We start from the raw sequence: 24362 nt of genomic DNA, 5'->3' as shown, positions 1-24362 counted from the left end.
ATTGCCAAGGTCAACCTGGGGGCCAACATCAATCAAATTTCAATCAAATGTATTTATAAAGCCCTTTTTACATCAGCAGATGTCACAAAGTGCTATACAGAAACCCAGCCTAAAACCCCAAACAGCAAGCAATGCAGATGTAGACGCACGGTGGCTAGGAAAAACTCCATAGAAAGGCAGAAACCTAGGAGGAAACCTAGAGAGGAACCAGGCTCTGAGGGGTGGCTAGTCCTCTTCTGGCTGTGCCGGGTGGAGATTATAAGAGTACATGGCCATTTAAGGCCAGATTGTTCTTCAAGATGTTCAAATGTGCATAGATGACCAGCAGGGTCAAATAATAATGACAGTGGTTGTAGAGGGTACAACAGGTCAGTACCTCAGGAGTAAATGTCAGTTGGCTTTTCATAGCCAAGCATTCAAAGGTCGAGACAGCAGGTGCGGTAGAGAGAGAGAGAGTCGAAAACAGCAGGTCCGGGACAAGTTAGCACGTCCGGTGAACAGGTCAGGTTTCCATAGCCGCAGGCAGAACAGTTGAAACTGGAGCAGCAGCACGACCAGGTGGACTGGGGACAGCCAGGAGTCATCAGGCCAGGTAGTCCTGAGGCATGATCCTAGGGCTCAGATCCTCCGGGAGGGGAGGGAGAGAGGGAGAAAGAGAGAATTAGAGGGAGCATACACACCAGATAAGAGAGCAGAATTACACCAGATATAACAGACTGACCCTAGTCCCCCGGCACATAGACTACTGCAACATAGATACTGGAGACTGAGACAGGGGTGGGTCGGGGGACACTGTGGCCCCGTACGACGATACCCCCGGACAGGGCCAACCAGGCAGGATATAACCCCACCCACTTTGCCAAAGCACAGCCCCCACACCACTAGAGGGATAACAACATACCACCAACTTACTACCCTGAGAGAAGGCTGAGTATAGCCCACCAACTTACTACCCTGAGACAAGGCTGAGTATAGCCCACCAACTTACTACCCTGAGAGAAGGCTGAGTATAGCCCACCAACTTACTACCCTGAGAGAAGGCTGAGTATAGCCCACCAACTTACTACCCTGAGAGAAGGCTGAGTATAGCCCACCAACTTACTACCCTGAGAGAAGGCTGAGTATAGCCCACCAACTTACTACCCTGAGAGAAGGCTGAGTATAGCCCACCAACTTACTACCCTGAGAGAAGGCTGAGTATAGCCCACCAACTTACTACCCTGAGAGAAGGCTGAGTATAGCCCACCAACTTACTACCCTGAGAGAAGGCTGAGTATAGCCCACCAACTTACTACCCTGAGAGAAGGCTGAGTATAGCCCACCAACTTACTACCCTGAGAGAAGGCTGAGTATAGCCCACCAACTTACTACCCTGAGAGAAGGCTGAGTATAGCCCACCAACTTACTACCCTGAGAGAAGGCTGAGTATAGCCCACCAACTTACTACCCTGAGAGAAGGCTGAGTATAGCCCACCAACTTACTACCCTGAGAGAAGGCTGAGTATAGCCCACCAACTTACTACCCTGAGAGAAGGCTGAGTATAGCCCACCAACTTACTACCCTGAGAGAAGGCTGAGTATAGCCCACCAACTTACTACCCTGAGAGAAGGCTGAGTATAGCCCACCAACTTACTACCCTGAGAGAAGGCTGAGTATAGCCCACCAACTTACTACCCTGAGACAAGGCTGAGTATAGCCCACGAAGATCTCCTCCACCGCACGAGCCCGAGGGGGCGCAAAACAGGAATATCACGTCTGTGACTCAACCCACTCAAGTGATGGACCCTCCTAGGGACAGCATGGAAGAGCATTAGTAAGCCAGTGACTCAGCCCCCGTAATAGGGTCAAAGGCAGATAATCCCAGTGGAGAGAGGGAAGCCGGCCAGGCAGAGACAGCAAGGACCCTGCCCTGCCTCCAGCTGTTTGCTTAGAAATTCTAGGGACAATAAGGAGGCCTGCATCTTGTGACCTTTAGCGTACGTGTAGGTATGTACGGCAGGACCAAATTGGAGAGATAGGTAGGAGCAAGCCCATGTAATGCTTTGTAGGTTAGCAGTAAAACCTTGAAATCAGCCCTAGCCTAAACAGGAAGCCAATGTAGAGAGGCTAGCACTGGAGTAATTTGATGAAATGTTTTGGTTCTAGTCAGGATTCTAGCAGCCGTGTTTAGCACTAACTGAATTTTATTTAGTGAATGGATTAGCTTTTCTGCATCATTTTTGGACAAAAAGTTTAGGATTTTTGCAATGTCACGAAGATGGAAAAAAGCTGTCCTTGAAATATTCTTGATATGTTCGTCAAAAGAGAGATCAGGGTCCAGAGTAACGCCGAGGTCCTTCACAGTTTTATTTGAGATGACTGTACAACCATCAATATTAATTGTCAGATCCAACAGCAGATCTCTTTGTTTCTTGGGACCTAGAACTAGCATATCTGTTTTGTCCGAGTTTAAAAGTAAAACATTTGCCGCCATCAACTTCCTTATGTCTGAAACAAAGGCTTCCAGGGTAGGCAATTTTGGGGCTTCACCATGTTTCATCAAAATGTACAGCTGTGTGTCGTCCGCATAGCAGTGAAAGTTGACATTGTGTTTCCGAATGACATCACCAAGAGATAGAATGAAAACAATAGTGGTCCTGAAAACAATAGTGGTCCTAAACCGAACCTTGAGGAACACCGAAACGTACAATTGATTTGTCAGAGGACAAACGTCCACAGAGACGAACTGATATCTTTCCGACAGATAAGATCTAAACCAGGCAAGAACTTGTCCGTGTAGACCAATTAGGGTTTCTAATCTCTCCAAAAGAATGTGGTGATCAATGGTGTCAAAAGCAGCACTAAGGTCTGGGAGCACGAGGACAGATGCAGAGCCATGGTCTGACGCCATTAAAAGGTCATTTAACACCTTCATGAGTGCAGTCTCAGTGCTATGATGGGGTCTAAAACCAGACTGAAGCATTTCGTATACATTATTTGTCTTCAGGAAGGCAGTGAGTTGCTGCGCAACAGCTTTTTCTAAAATGTTTGAGAGGAATGGGAGATTCGATATAGGCCAATAGTTTTTTATATTTTTCCGGGTCAAGGATTGGCTTTTTCAAGAGAGGCTTTATTACTGCCACTTTTAGTGAGTTTGGTACACATCCAGTGGATAGGGAGCCATTTATTATGTTCTACATAGGAGGGCCAAGCACAGGAAGTAGTTCTTTCAGTAGTTTAGTTGGAATAGGGTCCAGTATGCAGCTTGACGGTTTAGAGGCCATTACTATTTTCATGAATGTGTCAAGAGATACAGGGTTAAAAAACTTGAGTGTCTCCATTGATCCTAGGTCCTGGCAGTTCTGTGCAGACTCAGGACAACTGAGCTTTGGAGAAATATGCAGATTCAAAGTGGAGTTCGTAATTTGCTTTCTAATGATCATGATCTTTTCATCGAAGAAGTTCATGAATTTATCACTGCTGAAGTGAAAGCTGCTTTTGTGACATTATCAAATTTGGGGGGATTGTTCTTATTCTCCTCAATTAGGTTGCAAAAATAGGATGATCGAGCAGCAGTGAGTGCTCTTCGATATTGCACGGTACTGTCTTTCCAAGCTAGTCGGAAGACTTCCAGTCTGGTGGAGCGCCATTTCCGTTCCAATTTTCTGGAAGCTTGCTTCAGGGCTCGGGTATTGTCTGTATACCAGGGAGCAAATTTCTTGTGACAAATGTTTTTTTGTTTTTAGGGTTGCGACTGCATCCAGGGTATTATGCAAGGTTAAATTAAGATCCTCAGTTAAGTGGTTAACCGATTTTTGTACTCCGACGTCCTTGGGTAGGTGGAGGGAGTCTGGAAGTGCATCTAGGAATCTTTGGGTTGTCCGAGAATTTATAGCACGGCTTTTGATGATCCTTGGTTGGGGTCTGAGCAGATTGTTTGTTGTGATTGTAAACGTAATAAAATGGTGGTCCGATAGTCCAGGATTATGAGGAAAAAACATTTAGATCCACAATATTTATTCCACGGGACAAAACTAGATCCAGGGTATGACTGTGACAATGAGTAGGTCCGGAGACATGTTGGACAAAACCCACTGAGTCGACGATGGCTCCGAAAGCCTTTTGGAGTGGGTCTGTGGACTTTTCCATGTGAATATTAAAGTCACCAAAAAGTAGAATATTATCTGCCATAACTACAAGGTCCGATAGGAATTTAGTAAACTCAGTGAGGAACTCTGTATACGGCCCAGGAGGCCTGTAAACAGTAGCTATAAAAAGTGATTGAGTAGGCTGCATAGATTTCATGACTAGAAGCTCAAAAGACGAAAGCGCAATCTATGTTTTATTTTATTTTATTTGCTGTCATAAATATTAGCAACACCTCCGCCTTTGCGGGATGCGCGGAGGATATGGTCACTAGTGTAACCAGGAGGAGAGGCCTCATTTAACACAGTAAATTCATCAGGCTTGAGCCATGTTTCAGTCAGGCCAATCACATCAAGATTATGATCAGTGATTAGTTCATTGACTATGACTGCCTTGGAAGTGAGGGATCTAACATTAAGTAGGTCTTTATTCCAGTGAGATTGTGGAGCTAGGGGAGTTAGAGGCCTGTCTATGTTCATAGATAAGATGAGAGCACCCCTCCAGCTAGGATGGAGTCCGTCACTCCTCAGCAGGCCAGGCTTGGTCCTGTTTGTGGGTGAGTCCCAGAAAGAGGGCCAATTATCTACAAATTCTATCTTTTGGGAGGGGCAGAAAACAGTTTTCAACCAGCAATTGAGTTGTGAGACTGCTGTAGAGCTCATCACTCCCCCTAACTGGGAGGGGGCCAGAGACAATTACTCGATGCCAACACATCTTTCTAGCTGATTTACACCTTGAAGCTATGTTGCGCTTGGTGACCTCTGACTGTTTCATCCTAACATCGTTGGTGCCGACGTGGATAACAATATCCCTATACTCGCTACATTCGCCAGTATTAGCCTTAGCCAGCACCATCTTCAGATTAGCCTTTACGTTGGTAGCCCTGCCCCATGGTAAACAGTGTATGATCGCTGGATTATTCTTTTTAAGTCTAATATTGCGGGTCGCCAATGACTAGTCGCCAATGACTAGGGTTTTCAATTTGTCAGAGCTAATGGTGGGAGGCTTCGGCAGCTCAGACCCCATAACGAGTGGATGAGAGACCTGAGAAAGCTCGGTCTCTGACTCAGACTCTTTGCTTAATGGGGAGAACTGGTTGAACGTTTCTGTCGGCTGAATGAGCGACACCAGTTGAGCATGCCGACAGCATTTATTTCCAGAAGCCTACTACTATCTGTACTTACTGGTGGCACAGACGCTGTTTCATCCTTTCCTACACTTAAATTGCCCATGCCTAACGATTGCATCTGAAGCTGTGCTTGCAACACAGCTATCCTCACCATAAGGCCATAGTTCTCCTGCCTCTGGCCAGGTTTAATTTAAAATCTTCACTTAGATTAACTCTAATCGTCTTTCTGGAAATCAGACTTTTTAAATCTATACTAGGGCAAACCTGAGACAATTTTAAACCATGACTGAAAAATGCCATTTCATTTAGTCCAGTTTAAAAGTGCAATTTAGTCTAGGATTAGGCTGTGTCCGCGGAACCACCCCAATATCTTTTTACAGCCATCGGTGAGAAAGACCCACTACAGTGGATGAAAGCATAAAGAGAATGTGAAAGACTACTACCAGAAATGGATGGAGGAGCAGACACAGAGCCTCATCGATAAAACAAGTCAGCACATATGAAGGGGATAGCTAAACATTCAGCACATTCTATATTTATAACCAACAGCTTGTGCAGATAAAAAATAAACATTCACAAGCCCCACACACCCATAATAATCGCATAGTGTGAATAATGTAGCGAATTCAGGGGTAGCCCCCTGATCAGGATTTGAACTCTGATCCAGCCACTGTCAGACCAACGCCTTAGCCCTTACGCCAGCGTTTCCCAAACTCGGTCATCGGGACCTAAGTTTTGTTTTTTACCCTAGCACTATACAGCTGATTCAAATAATCAACTAATCATCAAGTACCGAGTTTGGGAAACGCTGCCTTACACCAAGAAATCCCAACCTCATTTAAGGTCGCTACACTAGCCCCTTCCTTTGAGAGTGTGACCCCACGCTTCTTTATGCCAAGTCCCTCACGTAAACACATGCCTCTCCGATGGCCTCACGGGCACCATCCCACGTTTGACACCAATGTAGTGAATTCAGGGGAACGGACTAGGTAGGATCTTCCCTGACTGGGACTCAAACCAGGATACAGAGACTGTCAACCCAACACCTTAGCCCTAGGTGTTGTTTGGTTAGGTGTCGGGTCGCTACAATATGTTAACATGTTGCCTTGTGTTTTCCTCCTCAGTGGCTGCCTTCCTGTTGGGGAAGATCCTGCCTAGTCCGTTCCCTGGTGCACCTCCCCAGGCAGAGCCATGCTCCCTCCTCCAAACATCAGTAAGTAGACTGTGGACCAACCACAACAGTGCTAGTATTTGGGGGAAATTCTATCTAGTTAAATGTGGTACAGATACACAGCCAGCGCCAGAAAGCATCAGTTGGATTGGCATTTGATATCTATTGGAGGGCACGTTTTTTTTAAAATGGGTTCTGTAGTAAAGATGTAATGTAACTGTAAAAATGTATTACCATTTAATGTGGCATAAACACAAAGTCATGATGTTTTTATCGGATTGTCAAAGCATAGGGTAGGGCAATGTGAGCAGGACCAGCAGTGTCATTTGACTTAACAAACGAGGATCTGATGTCGTCAACCTACTTTTCAAAATGGTTGACAAAGTCATCCACAGAGAGGGAAGAGGGGGGAGGATTCAGCAGGGAGGAGAAGGTGGCAAAGAGCTTCCTAGGGTTAGAGGCAGATGCTTGGAATTTAGAGTGGTAGACAGTGGCTTTAGCAGCAGAAACAGAGGAAGAAAATGTAGAGAGGAGGGAGTGAAAAGATGCCAGGTCCGCAGGGAGTCTAGTTTTCCTCCATTTCCGCTCGGCTGCCTGGAGCCCTGTTCTGTGAGCTCGCAATGAGTCAAGCCACGGAGCAGGAGGGGAGGACCGAGCCGGCCGGGAGGATAGGGGACATAGAGAGTCAAAGGATGCAGAAAGGGAGGAGAGGAGGGTTGAGGAGGCAGAATCAGGAGATTGGAGGGAGAAGGATTGAGCAGAGGGAAGAGATGATAGGATGGAAGAGGAGAGAGTAGCGGGAGAGAGAGAACGAAGGTTGCGACGGCGCATTACCATCTGAGTAGGGGCAGAGTGAGTAGTGTTGGAGGAGAGCGAGAGAGAAAAGGATACAAAGTAGTGGTCGGAGACATGGAGGCGAGTTGCAGTGAGATTAGTAGAAGAACAGCATCTAGTAAAGATGAGGTCAAGTGTATTGCCTGCCTTGTGAGTAGGGGGGGACGGTGAGAGGGTGAGGTCAAAAGAGGAGAGGAGTGGAAAGAAGGAGGCAGAGAGAAATGAGTCAAAGGTAGACGTAGGGAGGTTAAAGTCACCCATAACTGTGAGTGGTGAGCCATCCTCAGGAAAGGAACTTATCAAGGTGTCAAGCTCATTGATGGGAACTTGGAGGGCGATAAATGACAAGGATGTTAAGCTTGAATGGGCTAGTGACTGTGACAGCATGGAATTCAAATGAGGAGATAGACAGATGGGTCAGGGGAAAAAGAGAGAATGTCCACTTGGGAGAGATGAGGATTCCTGTGCCACCACCCCGCTGACCAGATGCTCTCAGGGTATGCGAGAACACATGGTCAGACGAGGAGAGAGCAGTAGGAGTAGCAGTGTTTTCAGTGGTAATCCATGTTTCCGTCAGCGCCAAGAAGTCGAGGGACTGGAGGGTAGCATAGGCTGAGATGAACTCTGCCTTGTTGGCCGCAGAACGGCAGTTCCAGAGGCTGCCGGAGACCTGGAACTCCACGTGGGTCGTGCGTGCAGGGACCACCAGGTTAGAGAGGCAGCAGCCACGCGGTGTGAGGCGTTTGTATAGCCTGTGCGGAGAGGAGAGTACAGGGATAGACAGAGGCATAGTTGACAGGCTACAGAAAATGGCTACAATAATGCAAAGGAGATCGGAATGAAATGAACTAAACATCTGGGAAAGCGAGAGAGCGGGGCCTCCCTCACTTACGTTTCACTGAAACACCCAAATATAACTCTCCCAACTTCCACCTCAGAAACTATAACCTACTAAAGAAATTACCTCGATAACATCATTTTCGGCAGTTAAATGCAAAAAAAATAATATATATTTATAAAGCAATCTATTCATATTGTTTTTGAACACTATAATTTGTTTACAAGCATGATAGCTGTTATTTTAGTTTATGTTTGACAAAGCTTGTTTGACATTAGCCAATCTGCGTTTCTCAACCACTTCAAAACACGTGAAAACGTTCAACTGTTTTTTATGACTTCACAACTGGTAATTACCACCTTCCCACTTGGTTATGAACGCAGCAATAAACCTGTGATTTGTGAACCCCAGGTGGCCCTCTATGCCCAGCCATGCTACCAGCACCCAGGCCCCCTAAGGGTGGTCATTGTCCTCTTATGATGGGCCCCCCACCACATGGGATGATGCCTGTAGGTGAGATTGTTGCCCCAACACCTAAATTATATATTGTTGATGTAAAAATATTTTTGATAGGCATTGGATTGAAGTTCTGTAAGTTCTCACCTGCGTTTACAAAATGTATCTGCTGCTGAACAAAATACAGTAGTTCATGCCTGGTCAAGGTCATCACTTTGAGATGTATTTTTCACCAAGATTTGATAGAATGGATTCAGAAGGGACATGTATACTCGACCATGATTAGGATCTAATGTGAATACCAAGTGAAATCAGTTAAGATGTCTGTGATGTTTGCTGTCCTGTAGGTCCAGGTATGCGACCACCAATGGGCCACATGCAGATGATGCCTGGCCCACATATGATGCGACCCATCGGCCAATGATGCTAATCAGACCGGGTATGATCCGGCCAGACAGATGAGACCCAAAATCAAGTGTTTTGCACTGCCTTACATGCTCTTTGGAGGACACTGCTGCCCCAAATGCATTGTTTGGGGTTTTTGAAATGCCTATTGTCTCGACCCTAAAACTCTTTTGGTGTAGTTCCACATCATCCATCTTTATCCATCAAAACCATTTCTTAGCTTGAAAAAGTAGTAACATCTGCTAAATGAGTCTTGACGATTATTTGTCAAAAGTTTCTGACAACATGCCCAGCAGAACTACTAAGAACTCGACCAAAACCACCACCCCTGTAGATGTGCAGGATGAGTTAGCTAACGTTAGCTAGGCTAACACCATTGCAAATCCAAACACAATGGATCTGGTGATCCAAAAGATGACTGACAACATTACTAAGGTAATCAATGTCAAGATAGGAACTGCCTTGGAAGTAATAGCATGTCATTCAACCGAACTACAGAAGGTTGTCAAGCGTGTTGATGAACTTTTAATACATCAATGGATGCTAAGATAAAGGCACTTGAGAAGCAGGTACGCGAAATGGTGGAGCACATTGATGATTTGGATTAACGAGGACGCAGATGCAATATCCGTGTGGTGGGTTTTCCGGAAAATACTGAAGGGACATGCTCAATCAAATTCTTAGAGGAATGGATCCCTGGCTACCTACAAATGGACACAAAGGCTGGACGTGTGAAGCTTGACAGAGCCCATAGCTCTCAAACATCAATCCCCGGTCCCTACCAGCGCCCACGACCAGTGGTTATAAAGTTCCACAACTTCACAGACAAGCGGCGCGTCGTGGGCACATCGGATCTGACGGTAACCAGCGCCAAGGACCAAGGGTCTCATTCTTCAATGACTACTCCACTGCGGTTGTACGAAGATGCAAGGAGTTTGATGAGGTGAAGGCCCGACTCAAGAGAATGAAGATGGACTACGCACTGCTGTACCCTGTCACAATGAAGGTTATGGTCAACGGAACGTCTAAGGAGCTTTACACACCTGAAGAGGCTGCTGAGTTTATTGACTCTCTCGGGTAAATAACTTTACGCTGCGCTTTAGCAGCATTTGATAACTTTATTCAAATCGGGTCATGAAAGTCGCTCTGGATAAGAGCGTCTGCTAAATGACGTAAATGTAATGTAAATGTAAGTATTGATGTGAGTACCCTAATGCTTTTCTTCTGTAACATCATTATTTTTGTATTTATTATTTTTCTTGCTACAGTAATTGCCACCATAGCTCAGACTGAGATCTGTGTGACTCTATATTGGTGCCAAGGCTTGGTCTTATTGATTTTCATATGTGTAAGTGATGAGGCTAGAGAATGGATATGTACACTTAAGTCTACATTGGAGAGTTGAAATCCCCTGCATGTTAGCTGGCGGGAAAAACCCCTTTTGGAACTTTACGTTTCTTTTTTTGGGGTGCATTATAGTTCTTGTTCAGGGTTCATATAGTTTGTTCAGGCTCGGTGATAATGGGAAAGGCACAGCACATAGCGAATGGTACCATCCTGTTTGCAGTAGGATCAGCATATTGATTGGTCAAAGTGCAATGACCGGTAACAGACTGTGTTTATGTACATGGAACATTAGAGGGAGCCATAATCCCATTAAAAATAAAAAAGTACTCTTAAAAACAATATATATATATATATATATACACAGTATACAGTGAGGGAAAAAAGTATTTGATCCCCTGCTGATTTTGTACATTTGCCCACTGACAAAGAAATGATCAGTCTATAATTTTAATGGTAGGTTTATTTGAACAGTGAGAGACAGAATAACAACAACAAAATCCAGAAAAACGCATGTCAAAAATGTTATAAATTGATTTGCATTTTAAATGAGGGAAATAAGTATTTGACCCCCTCACAATCAGAAAGATTTCTGGCTCCCAGGTGTCTTTTATACAGGTAACGAGCTGAGATTAGGAGCACACTCTTAAAGGGAGTGCTCCTAATCTCAGCTTGTTACCTGTATAAAAAGACACCTGTCCACAGAAGCAATCAATCAATCAGATTCCAAACTCTCCACCATGGCCAAGACCAAAGAGCTCTCCAAGGATGTCAGGGACAAGATTGTAGACCTACACAAGGCTGGAATGGGCTACAAGACCATCGCCAAGCAGCTGGGTGAGAAGGTGACAGCAGTTGGTGCGATTATTTGCAAATGGAAGAAACACAAAAGAACTGTCTATCTCCCTCTGCCTGGGGCTCCATGCAAGATCTCACCTCGTGGAGTTGCAACGATCATGAGAACGGTGAGGAATCAGCCCAGAACTACACGCGAGGATCTTGTCAATGATCTCAAGGCAGCTGGGACCATAGTCACCAAGAAAACAATTGGTAACACACTACGCCGTGAAGGACTGAAATCCTGCAGCGCCCGCAAGGTCCCCCTGGTCAAGAAAGCACATATACAGGCCCCTCTGAAGTTTGCCAATGAACATCTGAATGATTCAGAGGAGAACTGGGTGAAAGTGTTGTGGTCAGATGAGACCAAAATCGAGCTCTTTGGCATCAACTCAACTCGCCATGTTTGGAGGAGGAGGAATGCTGCCTATGACCCCAAGAACACCATCCCCACCGTCAAACATGGAGGTGGAAACATTATGCTTTGGGGGTGTTTTTCTGCTAAGGGGACAGGACAACTTCACTGCATCAAAGGGACGATGGACGGGGGCCATGTACCGTCAAATCTTGGGTGAGAACCTCCTTCCCTCAGCCAGGGCATTGAAAATGGTTCATGGATGGGTATTCCAGCATGACAATGACCCAAAACACACGACCAAGGCAACAAAGGAGTGGCTCAAGAAGAAGCACATTAAGGTCCTGGAGTGGCCTAGCCAGTCTCCAGACCTTAATCCCATAGAAAATCTGTGGAGGGAGCTGAAGGTTCGAGTTGCCAAACGTCAGCCTTGAAACCTTAATGACTTGGAGAAGATCTGCAAAGAGGAGTGGGACAAAATCCCTCCTGAGATGTGTGCAAACCTGGTGGGCAACTACAAGAAACGTCTGACCTCTGTGATTGCCAACAAGGGTTTTGCCACCAAGTACTGAGTCATGTTTTGCAGAGGGGTCAAATACTTATCTCCCTCATTAAAATGCAAATCAATTTATAACATTTTTGACATGCGTTTTTCTGGATTTTTGTTGTTGTTATTCTGTCTCTCACTGTTCAAATAAACCTACCATTAAAATTATAGACTGATCATGTCTTTGTCAGTGGGCAAACGTACAAAATCAGCAGGGGATCAAATACTTTTTTCCCTCACTGTATGTCTGACTGGATCACAAATGACGACTCCTCTATTTAGTTAGATATTGAGACTTCTTTTTCAAAATACCCCTAGCAGGATCTTTTATTTTTCAGAAGCTTCAAATCTGTAAAAGATAGCTGCGAGAATCCCATTACACTTAATACACGCAAGGCATGGAGATCAGTTCAACGTTTTGAGGGAAGGTCCAAACTAACCTCTGCTCTTACCTAGATTCTTAACAACAGATTTTGTACCAAGATTGCTGGATGTTGGCTTTAACCTTTATATTAATAAGGGCATAGGCAGACTAAATGATTTATTTGATGACAAGATTCTAATGTCATTTGAGCAGATGGTTGAGAAATATCGTCTCCCAAAGCAGGACATTTCCCACTTTCTACAAGTGAAGACATATTTTGAAGCGCACCACCTTGGTTGGCAACCCTGATGTGTCTGTCATTGAAAGAATGCTTGTTTTCCTCACAAAGGAAAATGTCTGTAATTGTATTTAATGATGCAAAGGTCCTTTTCTACTGTAGGCACACAGGGGGTCAAGCGAGTGTGGGAGAATGAACTGTCTGTTACTATTGACGAGGAGATGTGGGAGGACATTTGGAGATATGCAAAAACAATATATATATATCTGTAATCGCACTAGCGCAATCCAATTAAGAATAATAGGCACATTGCAAATATTGCAGACATGCTTTTAACCCTTTCTCCTCAGTATCTTACATGTAAAACTGATGCAGGCACCCTTACACATTGCTTATGGTCATGTTCCAATTACAAAGGTACTGGTCTAATGTCCTTCAAGAAATTGAAAAATTTCTAAGGGTCAACCTAGAATTAAAACCAATTCCTTTGCTGTTAATTCTCCCTAATAGGAATGTTAGTTCTGCGGCTAAGAGGAGGCTGTACAACATTCTTACCGTCGCAGCGAGGAAAAACATCCTCTTACAATGGATAAGTGACAATGTTAAATTCTAAAACATCAGCTCTACAAAGTGTGGGAACCTTATTTGAATGATCTAGAACCTGATTTATGTTATTTTTGTTATGCTGCAAGGATTCTCTTAGAATGGTTGTTGTTTACTTGTCTCATGATTATACTGTACGTTCCATGTGTTGGGCCTAATTCCATTATTTAAACTGAGCTTTAGTGTGTCATTTCCTTCTGTTTGTTCGTTTTAATTGTATTTATTGTTATTTTATATTTTTGTTGTATCTCTTAATGTGGAAGAAACTAAAATTCCAATAAAAAGAATATTACAAAAAAAGAATACAGCTGTGGAAGTTTGATGTGGCACCAGTTGCACACAGCGCATGCATGTCAGAAAGAGCAGGTATGATTGTCACTGGCCTGATGTAAACACCTCTTATCCCGTGGGTTTTGTTTTTCCAATATAAAATATGCTTCTTTTTTTTTTTACCCACAACCTTTTCTTTTTTTAAATAAATAAAATGAGTAGACTTGAACGTGTACAGTGGGGAAAAAAAGTATTTAGTCAGCCACCAATTGTGCAAGTTCTCCCACTTAAAAAGATGAGAGAGGCCTGTAATTTTCATCATAGGTACACGTCAACTATGACAGACAAATTGAGAATTTTTTTTCCAGAAAATCACATTGTAGGATTTTTTATGAATTTATTTGCAAATTATGGTGGAAAATAAGTATTTGGTCACCTACAAACAAGCACGATTTCTGGCTCTCACAGACCTGTAACTTCTTCTTTAAGAGGCTCCTCTGTCCCCACTCGTTACCTGTATTAATGGCACCTGTTTGAACTTGTTATCAGTATAAAAGACACATGTCCACAACCTCAAACAGTCACACTCCAAACTCCACTATGGCCAAGACCAAAGAGCTGTCAAAGGACACCAGAAACAAAATTGTAGACCTGCACCAGGCTGGGAAGACTGAATCTGCAATAGGTAAGCAGCTTGGTTTGAAGAAATCAACTGTGGGAGCAATTATTAGGAAATGGAAGACATACAAGACCACTGATAATCTCCCTCGATCTGGGGCTCCACGCAAGATCTCACCCCGTGGGGTCAAAATGATCACAAGAACGGTGAGCAAAAATCCCAGAACCACACGGGGGGACCTAGTGAATGACCTGCAGAGAGCTGGGACCAAAGTAACAAAGCCTACCATCAGTAACACACTACGCCGCCAGGGACTCAAATCCTGCAGTGCCAGACGTGTCCCCCTGCTTAAGCCAGTACATGTCCAGGCCCGTCTGAAGTTTGCTAGAGTGCATTTGGATGATCCAGAAGAGGATTGGGAGAATGTCATATGGTCAGATGAAACCAAAATAAAACTTTTTGGTAAAAACTCAACTCGTCGTGTTTGGAGGACAAAGAATGCTGAGTTGCATCCAAAGAACACCATACCTACTGTGAAGCATGGGGGTGGAAACATCATGCTTTGGGGCTGTTTTTCTGCAAAGGGACCAGGACGACTGATCCGTGTAAAGGAAAGAATGAATGGGGCCATGTATCGTGAGATTTTGAGTGAAAACCTCCTTTCATCAGCAAGGGCATTGAAGATGAAACGTGGCTGGGGTCTTTTAGCATGACAATGATCCCAAACACACCGCCCGGGCAACGAAGGAGTGGCTTCGTAAGAAGCATTTCAAGGTCCTGGAGTGGCCTAGCCAGTCTCCAGATCTCAACCCCATAGAAAATCTTTGGAGGGGAGTTGAAAGTCTGTGTTGCCCAGCGACAGCCCCAAAACATGACTGCTCTAGAGGAGATCTGCATGGAGGAATGGGCCAAAATACCAGCAACAGTGTGTGAAAACCTTGTGAAGACTTACAGAAAACGTTTGACCTGTGTCATTGCCAACAAAGGGTATATAACAAAGTATTGAGAAACTTTTGTTATTGACCAAATACTTATTTTCCACCATAATTTGCAAATAAATTCATAAAAAATCCTACAATGTGATTTTCTGGATTTTCTTTTCTCATTTTGTCTGTCATAGTTGACGTGTACCTATGATGAAAATTACAGGCCTCTCTCATCTTTTTAAGTGGGAGAACTTGCACAATTGGTGGCTGACTAAATACTTTTTTTCCCCACTGTATGTTGGTCTTCAATCATTTTGTTTTGAATAATAGACGGATGACAGAGGCTCCTACTTAGCTATAGCTTCATAAAATGAGAACTCCTGTTGTTTAGTAAATGGTCCATGCGTTTATTCCTTCAAATATTTACCCATACTTTATTCAATTAAAGGGCTTGAGTGTGCCATATAGATCGAAGGCTACTTTTCAGACTGACTCTTTCTCCACAGGTCACTTGTAAGTTCTTTTTTTCTTGTGAATGTGCAGCATGTGATTTGTAAGGGCATTCGTCCGACTGAAGCATTTGCCACAATCATGGCAGCTAAATGGTTTCTCCCCAGTGTGTATCCTCATGTGCTCCGTCAGGGCTCCTTTCAGTTTAAAGCATCTTCCACAAACATGGCACCGGTGTGGCCTTTCCCCTGTGTGAAGTTTCATATGCGTCTTTAAAGTGCCTACCGCAACAAAGCCTTTGTTACATAAAGGACATGTAAATGGTTTCTCTCCTGCATGACCCATCATATGCACAATAAGACTTTTCTCCCGCTTGAGGAATTTGCCACATACATTGCACTGAAATGGTTTGTCTGATTCTGCATTGCCAATTAGCTGATTCATATTTAATGTGCTCACAGAGCTGTAAGGGGTTACTACAGAGAGGGGTTGAGAGACACTGGTTGGCTCTGATACTCTGTAACCCTCTTCATCAGGTTCTATTTTGATCTCTTCAATTGTGCTGGTAGGTAGTGAGTCCCTCCCTCTGTCCTCTACAGTTTGTATGTGGTAAAGTTGGGAGGACTTATGTGGGTCATCCTGATCCCAGTCACTATTCACAAAGGGAGGAGAAAATGTTAGAATATTGGTATCAGACTCCAGCCCCTGAAGCTGCTCTTCCTCCTGATTGGTCCTGAGTTCTTCCTGTTCCTCTTTGATTTGTGTGGGCTCTGGATCCTCATGGTCCAGACTGGGGCTCCACTCCTTCTCACGGTGCTGCTGCTCAAGGGGAACCTCGTCAGGGTCAGGGAGAGTGAGCTGCTGGGTATCTGGCAGAAAGGACAGAGGATGAAAGAGTTGTCTAGATCTCCATATTCATAGTAGTGACAAGATGAGATGTAATCTGTCCAAATTTTAGGCATATGAGCCCTGACACTAACATTTTAAAATATTAACTTTGTTAATAAATGAATGGGTGTGTTGTAAAAACTCTAGAGGCTTGCACAGATTATTTAATCAGCCAACAGTATTTGCATGCCATGGTATCTTTATTGCAGTCGATCTGTGAATCTCAGAAAATCGCTTAGTATATTTGCTTCCTGAGATATTACACTAGCGTGTGCTACCCGAAAGGTGGTATCAGATTATCGTGCACAGCGCGACAGGCTACCTGGAACGCAATCAATGTGTAATTTATTTAATGTTGTAGCATAATTAATAACTAGGCCTATCTGTAATGGTAGGTAGCTGGCCACAAACCTGATTTATGTAACTTTATCTTCGGTTGGGTAACGATGTGCAGTTGCCTTCGTAGACGATCGATCTCCTCCTTTGAACTGGAGATTTCTTCCTGGTACTCGGTTATCGTTTTTTCCACTGCCCCAAATATCTCAACAGCCGCCGCAGTTAATCGCTCGGTGAGAAACGCATTCAACAGCTGCAGTTTGGACATTTTCAGATAGATTAATGTTATGTATCTCTTAATCCACAGAATCACCAATATTCATTGAATTTATTGCATTTCTGCTCGCAAATGCATATAAACGGATACACATGCGCAGCTATAGCTCTTGCCCTGGGAAGTTATTGGCCGTGTTGAACAGCTTGCTACATTACCGCCACCTGCTGTGCAGTATGACTGATTGAGTTAATAATTATTTCAGCTTGCTGACCAAAACATATGACACATTAATTAAACTCCAACAGTAGGGTATTTGGGCCACTGGATATCATAATAGCCAAGTTCATTATGCATAAAATTAAGTTAATAAGAAACAAACCTAGATGATTGAAGTGGTATGTCTCCTCCATGGTCGCTCATGATACTGACGTCAAAAAAAGTATGTCTCGACTATAGCCTCTGCAGTGACAGTGATTATCAGACGGCTCGCCATGCAACCCTGCCGGAGCAGAGAGAAGACCTTATTAAACACGCATTTCCTATTTCAAATTATTTGCCAACCGGCCACCTGGTCCACGATGATCTTCTCATTCATGGACTATGCACCCTGCACTATCATCCTAGAACTGGACATTGCTCTTTGCACTCTGCACCAGACTCGTCTTCAGATACATCCTGTAAACGTTTTTTTTTAAATTCATACATCTCTACATACATAATGTACACTGAGTGTACAAAACATTAGGAACACCTGCTCTTTCCATGACAGACTGACCAGGTGAATCCAGGTGAAAGCTATGATTCCTTATTGATGTCAACTGTTAAATCCACTTCAATCAGTGTAAATGAAGGGAGGAGACAGATTAATGAAGGATTTTTAAACCTTGAGACAATTGGGACCTGGATTGTGTGTATGTCATTCAGAGAGTGAATGGGCAAGACAAAATATTTAAGCGCCTTTGAACGGGATTTGGTAGTAGGTGCCAGGCGCACCGGTTTGAGTGTCAACAACTGCAACGCTGCTGGGTTTTTCACGCTCAACAGTTTCCCGTGTGTATCAAGAATGGTCCACCACCCAAAGGACATCCAACCAACTTGACACAAATGTGGGAAGCACTGGAGTCAACATAGGCCAGCATTCCAGTGGAACGCTTTCGACACCTCGTAGAGTCCATGCCCTGACAAATTGAGGCTGTTCTTAGGGCAAACAGGGGTGCAACGCAATATTAGGAAGGTGTTCCTAATGTTTTGTACAATCAGTGTATGATGTAGCTTTGTGTTTATACTGAAGCTTGTAGTTCTTAAATTAGTGTACATAGTGTGCATACCGCATGTGGATTTGTGTAAACTCTGCTTCTATTAAGCTGTCTGTATACCCTGTTTATCATCTGTCTGTATATCCTGTTTATCATGTGTCTGTATATCCTGTTTATCATCAGTCTGTATATCCTGTTTATCATGGGTCTGTATATCCTGTTTATCATGGGTCTGTATATCCTGTTTATCATCAGTCTGTATATCCTGTTTATCATGGGTCTGTATCTCCTGTTTATCATGGGTCTGTATCTCCTGTTTATCATGGGTCTGTATCTCCTGTTTATCATGGGTCTGTATCTCCTGTTTATCATGGGTCTGTATATCCTGTTTATCATGGGTCTGTATATCCTGTTTATCATGGGTCTGTATATCCTGTTTATCATGGGTCTGTATATCCTGTTTATCATCAGTCTGTATATCCTGTTTATCATGGGTCTGTATCTCCTGTTTATCATGGGTCTGTATCTCCTGTTTATCATGGGTCTGTATATCCTGTTTATCATGGGTCTGTATATCCTGTTTATCATCAGTCTGTATATCCTGTTTATCATGGGTCTGTATATCCTGTTTATCATGGGTCTGTATATCCTGTTTATCATGGGTCTGTATCTCCTGTTTATCATGGGTCTGTATATCCTGTTTATCATGGGTCTGTATATCCTGTTTATCATGGGTCTGTATATCCTGTTTATCATGGGTCTGTATATCCTGTTTATCATGGGTCTGTATATCCTGTTTATCATGGGTCTGTATATCCTGTTTATCATGGGTCTGTATACTGTGGCAGCACCATTTCACGAAGTCAAATTCCTTTACATGCAAATGTATTTGGCGAATAAAGATGATTCTGATCGATGATATCTATGGATGTTTTGTGTGCAATGGGTGCAAACTGAAGGAGTAGGCTATTATTTCAAGAACAAACATTTACCTTTTTTATTTAATGGTAAATGTAATGGACAAATATTCATAGGTTTCACACAAAATGCTAATGTTAGGTCAAACAAAAAGCTACACATGTAATTTGCGCCAAGCCAATCCATTACAATGACAAAACATGTACAAAATTATCTTTGTTATTGCTGCAACAAATATTTTCATAAGATGAAATCAAGCCGATACTGATGATACAGTATTATATAGATCAGCGCTGAGGGGAGGACGGCTCATAATAATGGCTGGAACGGAAAAAATGGAATGGCGTCAAACACCTGGAAACCCTGTGTTTGATATATTTGCTACCATTCCACTAATTTCGCTCCAGCCATTACCACGAGCCCATCTTCCCCAATGAAGGTGCCACCAACCTCCTGTGATTTAGATACATTAATATCAAACAACCATTAGCCTTAAAGGGTTAGTTCACCCAAATTTCCTCACCCTGTAAGCAGTCTATGGACAAGGTATGAGCGCAATCCATGCTTTGGTTTAGTTTCCCTGGCACCATTTCCACATTAGTCATTTAGCAGACACTCTTATCCAGAGCGACTTACAGTTAGTGAGTGCATACAATCTTTTTTTTTTCATACTGGCCCCCCGTGGGAATCGAACCCACAACCCTGGCGTTACAAGCGCCATGCTCTACCAACTGAGCTACAGGAGGCCACATGCAAACGTTTTAGTGTTTGTGGCACAAATCCCATTCAAGTCATGGAACCGATTTTAGCATTTTTCACGCATCATGTCCAAATTGTGAACCTCAGTCACTTATAGATGATTTGAACACGATTCACAAAAAAATCTATTAATCAGTCCCTTCACTTGAATGGGATTTGTGCCACAAATGCTAAAAAGTTAGCATGTGAAAACAGTGCCAAGGAAACTAAACCAAAGCATTGATTGCCGTCATACCTTGTCCACAGACTTCTTACAGGGTAAGGAAACCAATGTCATTTTGTAATTTGGGTGAACTAACCCTTTAATCTAACAAAATATAGCTTTTACTAATAGAAGATAGTGACTAAATTGTCTTGTGTGACATTTGATAATAAATTAGCTGGGACTGTCGCTTCTGCTTTAAAATCCACTCAATCTACGAACTCTGCTTTTCTACAATGCTCTGCAAGTTTATTAATGCATACCCTAAGTTTATTCTACCCAGTCGTCCTCTGAGGTCCCTAATGGTATATAGAGTACAATGTGCTCTCAAACCAGGTTCTGACCTTTACATTTCCCCCACACAGGTCTCTTTCACCTTTTTGTACTGTGGTGGTGTATTGTCATTTACTCACACCAGGAAAAAAACAAAAATAAATTCACAATGAACGGAGGAGTTTTTACTCTGAGAATGCGCTTCATGTTCTCTCAAGGTTCCCATTTGATTGAAGCATTTACCACAATCATTGGACCTGTTATTTCTCTCCTGTGTGTTTCATAATGTGGCTAGCCAAGTATGCCTTCTGAGTGAAGGATTTGTCACAAACATTGCACTTATATCTTTTCTCCCCCGTGTGTGTCCTCATATGAATTTTCAGGTCTGCATTCAAAGAGAAGCATTTCCCACATTCTTGGCACCTACACGGTTTCTCCCCTGTGTGTCTTATCATATGGGTGGTCAGATTTCCCTTCAGACCAAAGCATTTGCCACATTCAGGGCAGGGATATGGTTTCTCCCCTGTATGAGTCCTCATATGTTCAGCAAGTTTTTCCTTCCGACTGAAGCTTTTCCCACAATCATTACACTGATAGGGTTTCTCTCCTGTGTGAATTTCCTGGTGGCGACTTAGATGAGTTGTTGATGAGAAACATTTTCCACATGAAGTGCACTTAAATGGCCTCTCCCCTGTGTGAGTCTTCTCATGGTCTTCCAGGGACTTCCTCACAGTGAAGCCTTTCCCACAGTGTTTGCAGTGAAATGGCTTCTCCCCTGTATGGATCCTCATATGCACTTTCAGGTTGGAACTACAAGTGAAGACTTTAGCACAGGCGTGGCAAAAATGCTTCACTCCCATGTGGGTTTGCAAATGCTTCACCATACTATCTGTGGACCTAAAATCTTTCCCACAAACCCCACAAAGATGGTATTTATCCTTTAAATGCATTTTTTGCACATGACTAACTAGATAAGTCATGAAAACAAAAGACTTCCCACACATCTTGCAACAATGAGGAGCAGTATGGCTTTTACTTGGTGATGTTACCTTAGGTAACTTGGTGATTTTCCTGCCTCCAGCACTGGTAAGAGAACTTTGTCCTTTCTTGTGGGGTAACTTTTTAGTTTTCCTGCCTTCAGCACTGGTAGGAGAGCTTTGTTCTTTCTTGACCCGTGCTCTCAATGTCCGAACTAACCCAAGTGCTGACCGTAGTCCTCCAGTCTCCTCTCCTCTTATGCGTGGTGACTTGGAAGTTCTCCTGCCTACTGCACTGGTATTGGGGCTTTGCACTGTCTTGAGGGGTGACTTGGTAGTCTTCCTGCTTCCAACACTGGTATCGGGGCTTTGCACTGTCTTGAGGGATAACTTGGTAGTCTTCCTGCCTCCAACACTGGTATCGGGGCTTTGCGCTGTCTTGAGGGGTAACTTGGTAGTCTTCCTGCCTACTGCACTGGTATCAGGGCTTTGCACTGTCTTTAGGGGCAACTTGGTAGCCTTCTTGCCTCCATCACTGGTATCAGGGCTTTGCACTATCTTAAGGGGTAACTTGGTAGTTTTCCTGCTTACTGCACTGGAATGCGGGCTTTGTACTTTCTTGTGGGGTAATTTTTTGGTTCTCCGGCCTCCAACACTTGCTTGCATACCGGTTGTCCGTACTAACCCCAACGCTGACAGTAGTCCTCCACTCGCCACTACATCAACACTTCCACTGGTGTTATTCTGTGCTGCAGGGGATCCTGGATTTGCAACAGAGGGGGACTGGAAGTCACTCGTTGTTAATGATGCCCCATTTTTCTCTCCCTCTGGTTCGGTTTCCATCTCTTCAGTTGCGTTGGTGGTTAGTGAGGGCTGGGGTGGGTCCTGATCATAGTCACTTTCCACACAGGGAGGAGTAAATATGAACTCTATGTCAGACTCCAGTCCTTGATGCTGCTGCTCCTCCGGACTGGTCCTGACCTCCTCTTCAATGTGTGTGGGCTCTGGCTCCTCCTGGTCTAGACTGGGGCTCCCCTCCTGCTCACAGTGCTGCTTCTCAGTGGGAACATCCTCTGGGACAGGGAGAGTGAGCTGCTGGGCGTCTGGAGGGTAAATTATATAAACATTCAGTTCGTGGCAGAAATGCATTTTTGTTTATATATTTCATAAAATTTGTTTACAGTTGTTGGCGGCCTGACTGCCTGACTGCAACACTTGTCTTTGCAACAACTCTAGCCATGTCATTGATCTAGTAATGTTAGTGATAAAGAAAGGCCCGCACACGTAATATAGCCAGCTAGCTAGTCGCTCCACAGTGCTTTACCGCACCCAAAAACACTGGGGAGCAACTACCGTGTGCGGGACTTTCAATTATTTATCTATATAATTGTTTAGCCCAGCCCCGTTACTCAAGTTTAGGATGTGCATACCACCCTCCTGTTTTTTATAATCTAGTTAGCAGTGGCCACTACTAACCTGCTTTATGTAACTTTATGTCGGGTTTCAAAGCCACATCCAGAAGCCTCTGTAGACGTTCGATCTCCTCCTTTGAACTGGAGATTTCTTCCTGGTACTCTGTTATCGTTTTTTCCACTGCCCCAAATATCTCAATAGTTGCCGCCGTCAAGCGCTGTGAGAGAAACTCATTCAACAGCTGTAGTTTGGACATTTTGAGGGAAATTGAAGTCAATACGTTTATGCTATTCTGCTCACGCGGTAGCTCTGCTCAAACAAAGATGGCGGGAGTGACGAACCAAAGATTAAAACTCTGTGGACGACCCGCTCTGCATTTAGTCACGTGGTATACAAAGAGTGACGATCTTGCGGTACCGAAACCCTACCAGCAGAGGGCAATAAGCGTGAGAGTAGATGAATGTTGGTCATTTTCCCAACAAAATTATTTGTCAAGCATCGATCATCATGCCACCTCGATATTTATTGGAAAGGAGCATCAAACTCATCACCTTGCATCAAACTCATCACCTTGTGCTTTCACCACCCTGTGAAGTTCATCATAATTGATTTAATCTGTAGCCTTGCCTATAAACTGCATTCCTTTCCTGACGAGTCGTAATTGGAGGACGACACAACATGTCATCGTGTGACTTCAAGTTTACTTCGATATGATGGTTATTATATCAATATTTGCACATAAAATCGTTTCCAGCACTATTTCACGCTTAATCATTTTACAGACACAAAAATATCCCACCATGTCAAACGAACAAATTATTTGTTGGCATTTATAACATTGTACCAAAACTTCCTGTTTCCATCACAGCTGTTGTGATTTTTTTTATTATACCGTATGACTTTACTCATAAAAACTGTGGATGGAAACGTGGTTAGAGACAATAATTTAGAACATTGAAGGACAATTGTCCACTGCTGTAAGGCTATACCCCTTCTAAACATAACCAATGTCAGAATTGACTTTTTGTAGCAGGTTAGGAGAATTAGGTTAAGGTTAGGAAAAGGGTTAGGGTTGGCTAAAATGGGGAATAGAGCTGATTTAACCAATCAATCATGCTGAAGAATAAAGCTGACCAAGATTTAACACCAAATGTATATGGGGTTTGACCGTCCTGGCCAGGTGGGTTGTTTCTCTTTTAGGTTTCGGGGTGTGTCTTGGTGTAAAGTGGGCTGTAAAGCTCCTTTTTAGGCTTTTTCAGTGCAAAAAAAATGGCCATCTCACTTCCATTAGACAGCAGATTAAGTTGTTTACAGTGATGGAAATAGCCCAGAGTTGGAATTTGGATATTGAGGACTTTATAACTCATCCTCCCGAGTGGTGCAGTGGTCTAAGGCACTGCATCACAGTGCTAGCTGTGCCACTAGAGATCCTGGTTTGAATCCAGGCTCTGTCATAGCTGGCCGCGACCGGGAGACCCATGGGGCGGCGCACAATTGGTCCAGGGTAGGGGAGGGAATGGCCGGCAGGGATGTAGCTCAGTTGGAAGAGCATGGCGTTTGCAACGCCGGGGTTGTGGGTTCGATTCCCATGGGGGGGCCAGTATGAAAAAT

The 24362-nt window shown here is 43.7% G+C and overlaps 2 protein-coding genes and 1 non-coding gene across 4 annotated transcripts; all 3 read right to left on the bottom strand.

The window, feature by feature from the left end:
* Window positions 1-15454: 15454 nt before the first annotated feature.
* Window positions 15455-17497, bottom strand: LOC121557253 (zinc finger protein 595). 2 transcript variants are annotated; one of them, XR_005998339.2, is made up of 3 exons: window positions 17333-17497; window positions 16812-16989; window positions 15455-16381 (listed from the first exon to the last, which is right to left on the bottom strand). XR_005998339.2 is itself a non-coding variant. In XM_041871088.1 (2 exons), exons 1-2 carry the CDS (start codon window positions 17002-17004, stop codon window positions 15570-15572), a joined length of 1005 nt encoding a protein of 334 aa, XP_041727022.1. In that variant the 5' UTR covers window positions 17005-17125; the 3' UTR covers window positions 15455-15569. The 2 variants fall into 2 exon arrangements, 1 of the variants encoding a protein (XP_041727022.1); XM_041871088.1 differs by lacking the exon at window positions 17333-17497 and having other exon boundaries at window positions 16812-17125.
* A 2302-nt stretch (window positions 17498-19799) lies between these two features.
* Window positions 19800-19875, bottom strand: trnat-ugu. The gene has a single exon. It is a non-coding gene; the product is annotated as a tRNA-Thr (tRNA).
* Window positions 19876-20420: 545 nt separating this feature from the next.
* Window positions 20421-23075, bottom strand: LOC121557252 (zinc finger protein 37). Its single transcript, XM_041871087.2, has 2 exons — window positions 22815-23075; window positions 20421-22441 (listed from the first exon to the last, which is right to left on the bottom strand). Exons 1-2 carry the CDS (start codon window positions 23005-23007, stop codon window positions 20622-20624), a joined length of 2013 nt encoding a protein of 670 aa, XP_041727021.2. The 5' UTR covers window positions 23008-23075; the 3' UTR covers window positions 20421-20621.
* Between the last annotated feature and the right edge of the window lie 1287 nt (window positions 23076-24362).

This window comes from Coregonus clupeaformis, chromosome 10 (genome assembly GCF_020615455.1).
Source record: "Coregonus clupeaformis isolate EN_2021a chromosome 10, ASM2061545v1, whole genome shotgun sequence".
Classification (NCBI taxonomy): Eukaryota; Metazoa; Chordata; class Actinopteri; order Salmoniformes; family Salmonidae; genus Coregonus; species Coregonus clupeaformis.
The sequence above is the reverse complement of the archived record's forward strand: the minus strand, read 5'-3'. Positions and strand labels throughout refer to the sequence as shown.